Source organism: Borostomias antarcticus (assembly GCF_949987555.1).
Source record: "Borostomias antarcticus genome assembly, chromosome: 22".
NCBI classification, from domain to species: domain Eukaryota; kingdom Metazoa; phylum Chordata; class Actinopteri; order Stomiiformes; family Stomiidae; genus Borostomias; species Borostomias antarcticus.
The window spans coordinates 15,693,278-15,702,035 of NC_140255.1; the positions used below are offsets into that span (position 1 = coordinate 15,693,278).

General features: G+C 48.4%; 1 protein-coding gene across 1 annotated transcript in view; it reads left to right on the plus strand.

The window, feature by feature from the left end:
• Nucleotides 1-572: 572 nt before the first annotated feature.
• aatkb (apoptosis-associated tyrosine kinase b) overlaps nucleotides 573-8,758 on the plus strand; it is a gene marked incomplete at both ends in the record, with an annotated part of 47,233 nt that continues 39,047 nt past the window's right edge. Inside the window, one exon of the mRNA XM_084456127.1 lies at nucleotides 573-648. Coding sequence (XP_084312253.1) covers nucleotides 573-648 — 76 coding nt within the window. The remainder of the gene's footprint in view (nucleotides 649-8,758) is intronic.

The window sequence follows — 8,758 nt, forward strand, 5'->3', positions numbered from 1 at the left end:
TAGAAGCGGGCAAGATGGCGCTCTCACCGTCAGCACCAGGACAGCTCCCGCTCCGGGAGCAACAGCTATGAGGAACTACCAGAACCGTGCAAGAGTACAGGCAACATAACAATGAAGTGCCATTGCTAGCGCTGATTTTTATTTCTTTTATCAACGTGACATCGCATAGCGTACGAGTTCACCTGTGAGTGGGGATGCTGTCTGGTGGGATCTGTCCGCGGTTTGGTGCAGAGATAACAGGGCAGAGCAATTTAAATACGGTGCCGGTGCCGTGTCAACTTGATTGCTACTGCACTTACCGGTCCGGTCTCTGCGGCGACAAGCTCTTGCCCAATTTGACTGAATTAGGACACCTAAATGTTTCCGTTTGCGTCGCAAACATCTAATGCAGCAAGACGTGAGTTGAAGTGGTCATCGTCATATCTGCCAGCATCTGTTTCTGAATCAGATGGTTTTACGCACACAAAAAACATGGAGGATCGCTTTGAGATAAACTGTAGGTTACAAGAGTGATATTTGTCATTGAAGACTGCAGTATCCATCTGCAACATCAGGAGCCCATGGAGAGGAGGATGCTCGCGTTGCTGGTGACCATGTCCTCATCCTTCTTCAACCCCGGTTTGGCGCTCGGCTCGCATTTCGACTCCGGTGAGTTGAATGAACATACAGAGACATCCCATTTCATTTTCTACTGACGTTTATTCATTTATTAACTCGTGGTTTCCATAGATATCCATCACGCACGCACGCACGCACGCACGCACACACACACACACACACACACACACACACACACACACACACACACACACACTCACTCACTCACTCACTCACTCACTCACTCTCTCTCGCACCCCCCCCACACACAAACTTATGCGCCTACGCATGCACACACACACACACACACACACACACACACACACACACACACACACACACACACACACACACACAAACATACTCTCTCCCTCTCTCTCTTTCTCTATCTCCCACGCACACACACACACACACACACACACACAAACACACACATCAATTGGAGAGGAATGCCTTCAAATATTTTGACTCATTTTGGATGCTGTACACTCACTGTCATTAGTATGTGTGTGTGTGTGCGCAAATACTGTCAGCGTTTCCCCGTGTCTTTGTTGTTGGTCAGCCATGGCCAGATCAGCTGAGAGGTGAAAGGTCAGAGGTTAAGAAGCTCTCTCTGATTGGATGTGAAAGGAGGTGATGTTATCCAAGGATGAGTCAGAGGAAAATAAGGATATTCAAATATTTTTGAATTGTTTGTCTCAATTGTTTGGTTTATAATAGCCTATATCTAGGAAATAAAAAATGAAAATGCCTCGCTGTGAATTACTGTCCAATGACAGGGCGGCGGTCAAACACAGAGGCTGTCCTTAAGGGCGACGTTGACTTCCTGTTATTCTGTTATTTCATCAACCCCAGTGGCACGTCTGCTCGTCATTCAGGTGGCTCCTACAGTATGATAATGGAGCGCTGGTGTTGGTGGCGGCGGTGGCGGTCAGACCCGTGTTAGGGAGGGACCACCTCCAGAACCCTGCAGCGCCTCTAGCCCGCCAACCCGCCACCTGCCACAGGTCCTCGCAGCCGGGCTACAGTAGCACCGCTGCCCCGCCTGAGAGAGTGTGTTGGTCGTGGTTCGGAGGAGATCTGCCTGGCGGTTTCAGAGTACTGCTCTTGCATCCTCCGTGGTGGTGAGGTCTGGATGCGTTGTGTGTGTGTGTGTGTGTGTGTGTGTGTGTGACTCCCTCTTTGTCTTTCAAATATATTTAATTGAACGGCCTCGCGTGCGCCAGAATGCCAATGAAGGAAGACGTTGCCGTTCTTGGCGTTCTGTGATATTACGGCCATTTCTGCCCGGTAGCAGTCAGGTCTGGGGTTTATGTCAGTGAGAAATCCCAAGATGCACCGTTCAGTCTCACTCTGACCAGGCCTGCTCCCTCCGAGGGAGACGAGGATCGGAGAGAAAGAGGTAGAGAGAGGGAGGGGAGGAGGGGGTTTGAGATGGAGGGAGGGAGGAGGGAGTTGAGATGGAGAGGGAAGGAGGGAGGGAAGGAGAGAGGGAGGGAGGAGGGAGTTTGAGATGGAGGGAGGGGTTTAGACAGGAAGGGGGGGGTGTATGACGGCAGGGCGGGATAAAGAGGACATAATTGGGGGGGATGGATGGATGGATGGATGGATGGATGGATGGATGGATGGATGGATGGATGGATGGATGGATGGATAGATGGATGGATGGATGGATGGATGAATGGATAGATGGATAGATGGATGGATGGATGGATGGATGGATGGATGGATGGATGGATGGATGGATGGATGGATGGATGGATGGATGGATGGATGAATGGATAGATGGATGGATGGATGGATGGATGGATGGAGGGAGGGAGGGAACTAGAGATGGAGGGAGGGGTGGACGTGGGAAGACGGTTGATGACAGTGGGAGGTGCTCTAACCCCGGCCGGCGCTGGACAGTACGTGAGCACAGTGTGGAGGCGGGGCTGGATGACATCATGGCTGGCCGGCCAGCATGAGGGCATCGAGGAGGAGCAGAGGGAGGAGGAGGAGAGGGAGGAGGAGGAGAGGGAGTAGGAGGAGAGGGAGGAGGAGGAGAGGGAGGAGGCGGAGAGGGAGGAGGAGGAGGGGGAGGAGGAGGAGAGGAAGGAGGAGCAGAGGGAGGAGGAGAAGGAGGAGGAGGGGGTGTTTACTGGCAGTCTTGGCGGACCGCCCAGGCCTCAGGTTATCCATATCAGGTCTCAGCGGGTGGAGCTGCCCGGCACACAGAACGCAGAGACGGCAGGAGCAGCAGCCAGTCTCTCCGTGTTTCCAGCCTCCACACCTCTCCCTCTGAGCGGGCGCTAGCCGAGGCTCCAGGACCCGCGGCTCCCGGGGAAGAGACAAGGGGGGGCTGGAGGACTAGGTAAGGCAAGAAAGGACGGAGATGGAGCCGGGGTTGGGGCTGGGGCTGGGGCTGGGGCTGGGGCTGGGGTTGGGGTTGGGGCTGGGGCTGGGGCTGGGGCTAGGGCTGGGGCTGGGGCTGGGGCTGGGGCTGGGGCTGGGGCTGGGGCTGGGGCTGGGGCTGGGGCTGGGGCTAGGGCTGGGGTTGGGGCTGGGGGTTTCGCTGCACTTTACCTTCCCTTATGCCGTATGTGACTGTATTTTTCCTACTGATTGGACCTTTATGTTTTTTACTGTAAAGCACTCTGTGCACTCGTTCTGAGAAGGGTGTTATATAAATAAAGTTGTACTTACTTAATTACTAGAGTCTGAGGCTGGGGCCGGGAGGTTAGAGTCTGGGGATGGCACAGAGACAGGGGGGTGGGGGTCTAGGAAAGGCCAGGGCAGAAGTGCTGTGTTGTGGGGGGAGAGGCAGGTCTGTGTCCTGGACTGTCACCCAGTGTGGCGTTGTACGTGGGCCGGCAACAGGCCAGGGGGGGAGGGGAGGAGAGGGGAGGGGAGGAACGCCTTGTTGGGCTCTGGTAAACAAACAACACTGCAGCCATGTTGTATCGGTTTGACCAAACAAGAGGCATTATATTGTTAACATTGACAAGCTGATAAGTTACAAGGAAGTTACAGCATTAGGCTCCAGCAGGATTTGAAGGCGCATACTCGCTGATTGCTGTGTACCGATTCAGAAACACTGAATCACATTTTTTTTTAAACCACAAAGAAAACATGTTTGTCTCTTCGCCATCACTGTATGTAAGTAGCTTCTTCTCCCTGGGCGGTTCTCTAGTACAGCATGGGTGGTTTGAGCTTCTATACGTTTGTGTGTGTGTGTGTGTGTGTGTGTGTGTGTGTGTGTGTGTGTGTGTGTGTGTGTGTGTGTGTGTGTGTGTATGTGTGTGTGTGTGTCTCCTCTGCTGTGCTCACAGTAGAACAGTTTGTTCTGATACTAAGCCGAACATCCCAGTAAGCGATGCTGCTTCAGCCATGCTCCACACCGATAATAGCCTGGGCGCCCTGTGGGTGGTGGTATGGTGTGTGTGTGTGTGTGTGTGTGCATGTGTGTGTGTGCCTACTGTATGCGTTGGTGTACTATGGAGAGAGGAGAGGACACGTTGGAGGATGTTAAGATGTTGCAGGAATCTAATTTTGTATGTGTGTATTTTTTGAATCATATTCTCGTGAATATCTCTTATCTTGTTGCTACTATAGACGCCGGTGGTTTCCTTCTGGGTCTCAGCAGTAGTTCAGGATGAATCAACAAGCAGAACAGTCAGTGTTTGGGGAGTGAGGAGACAAACTGACCCCCCCCACCTAGTGATTAGGCTAATGACTTGACACAAAGGAACTGAACAATGATTTGTGAAGCTTGTTCAACACATTGTTTACATTGCTTCTTCTCCAAGTGTGTCTGCAGGGACGAGTGTTGGAACATCACTGTTCAAATCACAACCTGACTGGGATAATGATGAGGAGGATACTGCTAGACTGCTAGACGAGTTTGTGAACCTTCAAATGTCTAGCTGGGTACCGAGGACTGGAATGACGAACTGATTAGCGCTGATAAGATACTGTAACAATCGGTGACAATAATTCCAATGTACCTCTATTTGTACAGGTTATATATGACAAATTAACTTTCTATTCTACTCTATTTCCCCTTGTTATGGGGGAGATTATCAAAGTTCAGCGTCTATCTGAGTCAGTTGTGTGATGGGAACCAAAGGGGTCTGAAGGGGCTTTTAGGAGAGGGGATTAGGGAGAACGTTGTGTGCTTCATGGCCTGGCTGGGATCAGAGAAAGGAGGGCAGGATATTATTCAGCCAGGTTCCAGCCAGGTTCTGTCTGGTCATAAACACATTAAAAAACACACAATTATTGGTTTCCAGAGGTGTTTTCCAAATATCACTGTGTTCAGTATTTACAACCTGAGCATAGAAATCCACTCGCCTCCTTGATTATGGGACAGTGGGCTGTGTCCAGGCCTCTGATGACCTCATCGCAGAAGACAGTCACCGTTAGTCTCATCTCTCAATCGTCATTGATTGGCCCTGGCGATAGCGCCACACAGGCGTCGGCTGCCATGCTAATCGGTTCATAGCTTTGCCCTTGGGCGAGGCTTTCCAGCATGCGAGCTCAGAGTGGGTGCAGAGCGAGGGTGCTGGTCTAGGGCTCCCTCTGTTGCTCCAGCACCTGTGAGCCGGTGTTTCAGGACCACGGAGAGCTCCTGCTGAACAGCCGGTCAATATGAGGAGCCTTGGCCACCTGACTGATATCCTCATCCGGTACTGCCAATGTATAATTTCAATAGACTATATAATTGTATATATATCTCTTTCCCTATCTAGCCCAATGCACAACCTCAACTACTCCTCCATGTGCATATATACTGGATCTAAATACATAACACATTGTTTCACTTTATACTGTTTTTCATACTTTTTTTTTTACCTCTCTATATTGCTATGCTATAAGTCGCACTGAAATGAAAAAAGCATTCTGTCCCATTTTGGTTCACATAATTAATCATAGTGTTCACCTATTCAACGATGTATGCCAAAAAATTTACAAAATTCTACTTTTGTTGTAATCTTATATAAAAGTATATAATTTCTTACTTCCTGGAAAACGGTAGGTCACGTGCAATGACGACAAGAGGTACCTTAGATTTTAGGCCAATAATCTCACGACATACACCCGTCAATCAACACTATCATTCTATCGAATCTGTCTAAAGTTCTTAAAACCCGTCCACTTGTCAATGTTCCAATCAAATTCCTCTAAACATATGTCCCACCCTCATAGCTTGTTTGCGTCAGAAATACGTCAAACTACGGAAGTTAGATGATCTCAAACGTCCGTTTCAGTGCAACTTTAATGTGTGCACAATGTAGGAGATAATGGAAGGACATTTCACTACTCGTTGTACCTGTATGATGTAGTATGTGACAAATAAAAACGACTTGACTTGATCTGCCTGGCATTGTCGTTTTAAAATCCCCATCCTTATGATTTGTAGATAAGTCAGGCGGCACAGGCGCCTCAAGATGATCGCATCTTTGACCGCCGCAAACATGCGCTGATAATCTGATCTGGGTAACGAGCGAGCAAAGTCAGGGCTGTCTGTTCTGCGTCTTTACTGGCTGGGACCTACGTATGTTCTTGTTCAGCTGCTCCGTATTCAGCGCTAGCTACTTTCACACATTAAAGGTGCACTGTGTAGAATATAGTGGCATCTAATGGAATGGACTTGGCATAAATTGAATATAGTATTCATAAGTATGTTTTAATTTGTGTAGCCAATAATGTGAAAATAAGAATGTTTTTTGTTACCTCAGAAGGAGCCCTGTATATCTATAGTAAGTAAGTAAGTAAGTAAGTACTGTAAGTAAGTAAGTAAGTAAGTAAAATTTATTTATAAAGCACCTTTTAAAACCAAGGTTACAAGCTGCTGTACAATGAATGGGAGCAGGTCCTCTTCCACAGAGCACATCATGCCCCGCCAAACGGCTCTAGAGAGGATGCTTTTTTTGGTAGTAGCTGCTGGTAGGGCTGCTCGATTATGGCAAAAATCATAATCACGATTATTTTGATTGAGATTGAGATCACGATTATTAAACACGATTATTCATTGAATTTTTTTTTTTAATCAAAAGTTTTAACATTTTCTTAACAAATCAAATTATTGACTTTGATAACAATTAATTTATTAAATGTTGACAGTGGCTTTTCTTTTTAACAATGTTCTTTGGGAGAAAAATAGTGAACCTTGACCTTGAAAATAAATTAATAAAAGTGCCAAAACTGATAAATAAAGAAGCTTCAAAGCACCGCCACCACCACAGAAGAAGACTACCTCGGAAAAATAATTTCACTAGGACAGAACGTGTCTAAATAAGTTATTTAATGGTAGCGCCAAGGCTTCAAAACCCAGCATTTGGTAAAATAGACCCTTTTGCTTAGGTAAGTGACGTTTCATGTTTATCTGACACTTGTAAATATGAGCGCCTCTCCTAAATAGGCCGACACCGATTTATTTTGACGGCAAAGTGAATGGACTGGCAACTGTTGTCTGGCATGAGCGAGCGGAATGCACTGAGAAGGGCTACTTTGAGGGGCAGCTACGACTGTGTAGCAAATTTTACACACCGTGTCAACTTGGTCCAAATCTGTCTCCGCGAACCCATAGTGTTTCCACACCACTGACGTTGTTTTAGCTCTCTTGTCCACCTCTCTTTCTGCTGCCATAATCTTCTTCTTGTCGTGTTTTGTTCGAGAGGAGCATGCGTGCGCCTCGATTGACAACTCTTCTCGCTTTGAAGTGTTTGTTTTGGGGCTTTGGGGGGTGGGGGAGGGGCCAAGCACAGTATAGCTCTGCAGTGTAGGGTGCACTTGATTTGTGCAAAATCGTTTTATGGCGATTATTTAGTTTTAATGATCGTTGACAGCCCAAATCGTAATCTAGATTAAAATCCGATTAATCGAGCAGCCCTAGCTGCTGGTACCTTAAAGGCCACCGTAGCTTCTCCTACATGGTTGGAAAAGGAGGGGTGAGGTGTGTGAGGGAGGGTATTCACCACTAGATACCACTAAATTCTACACAGTGCACCTTTAAGCTATATTACCTTCTTTTGATCATCATCATCATCTTCTCTTCACTTCTTTTGATGTGAAACAATTTGACTTCTCAGAGGAAATGCAGTACAGTGCAAGCCATTATTTGGTCCGTTGGTGCAAACGCAGATGTGCTGTGGGAATAATGTAATTGTCTAGTCCATTTGGGTCTCCAATGTGGGCCATTAATGAGGCTTTGGTTTGTAATGGAGACCTGTTCTCAGAGTACTGAATGGATGGAATCCAGTCTGTTATCATCCCAGGAGCGCACAGCCTGATAAACTGGACTCTCCCACTAATGTGGACGGAGGAGGACACTGACTGGCTGACTGACTGACTGGCTGACTGACTGACTGACTGACTGACTGACTGACTGGCTGACTGACTGACTGACTGACTGACTGACTGGCTGGCTGACTGACTGACTGACTGACTGACTGACTGACTGACTGACTGGCTGACTGACTGGCTGGCTAGCTGGCTGACTGACTGACTGACTGGCTGGCTAGCTGGCTGACTGACTGACTGACTGACTGGCTGACTGACTGACTGACTGACTGACTGACTGACTGGCTGGCTAGCTGGCTGACTGACTGGCTGACAGACTGACTAGCTGGCATCTCCAGATCAAATCAATATCCTCTGTACTTGCCTGTACAATATATCTCCCTCCCTCCCTCCCTCCCTCCTGCTCGCTCTCTCCCTCATGCTCTCTCTCTCTCTCCCTCCTGCTCTCTCTCTCTCTCTCTCTCTCTCTCTCTTCCTGTGTTGGATAATATAATTCATTTATTTCCTTCCTTTCCTTGTCCCCCATGCTCCCACCTTCCACTCTCCCTCCCTCACCTCCTCCATCCATCCATCACTCCATCTCTGGTCCATCCTCAGCCTGCTGACCCCCCCCCCCCCCCCCCCCCCCGCACAAGAGCCAGAGTGGTAACCCCACTCTGTGTGGTAACCCCAGTGAGGTGTTCGACATCCTAATAGGGGTGCTACAGGGGGACACTCTTGCCCCCTTCCTCTTCATTGTAGCCCTGGACTACATGCTTAGGAAAGCCATCAGTGGGCAGGAGCAGGAGCTTGGCTTCATAATAACACCTCGGAAGTCTAGAAGAAACCCTGCTGTAGTCCTGGCAGACTTGGACTATGCAGATGACATCTGTCTGAT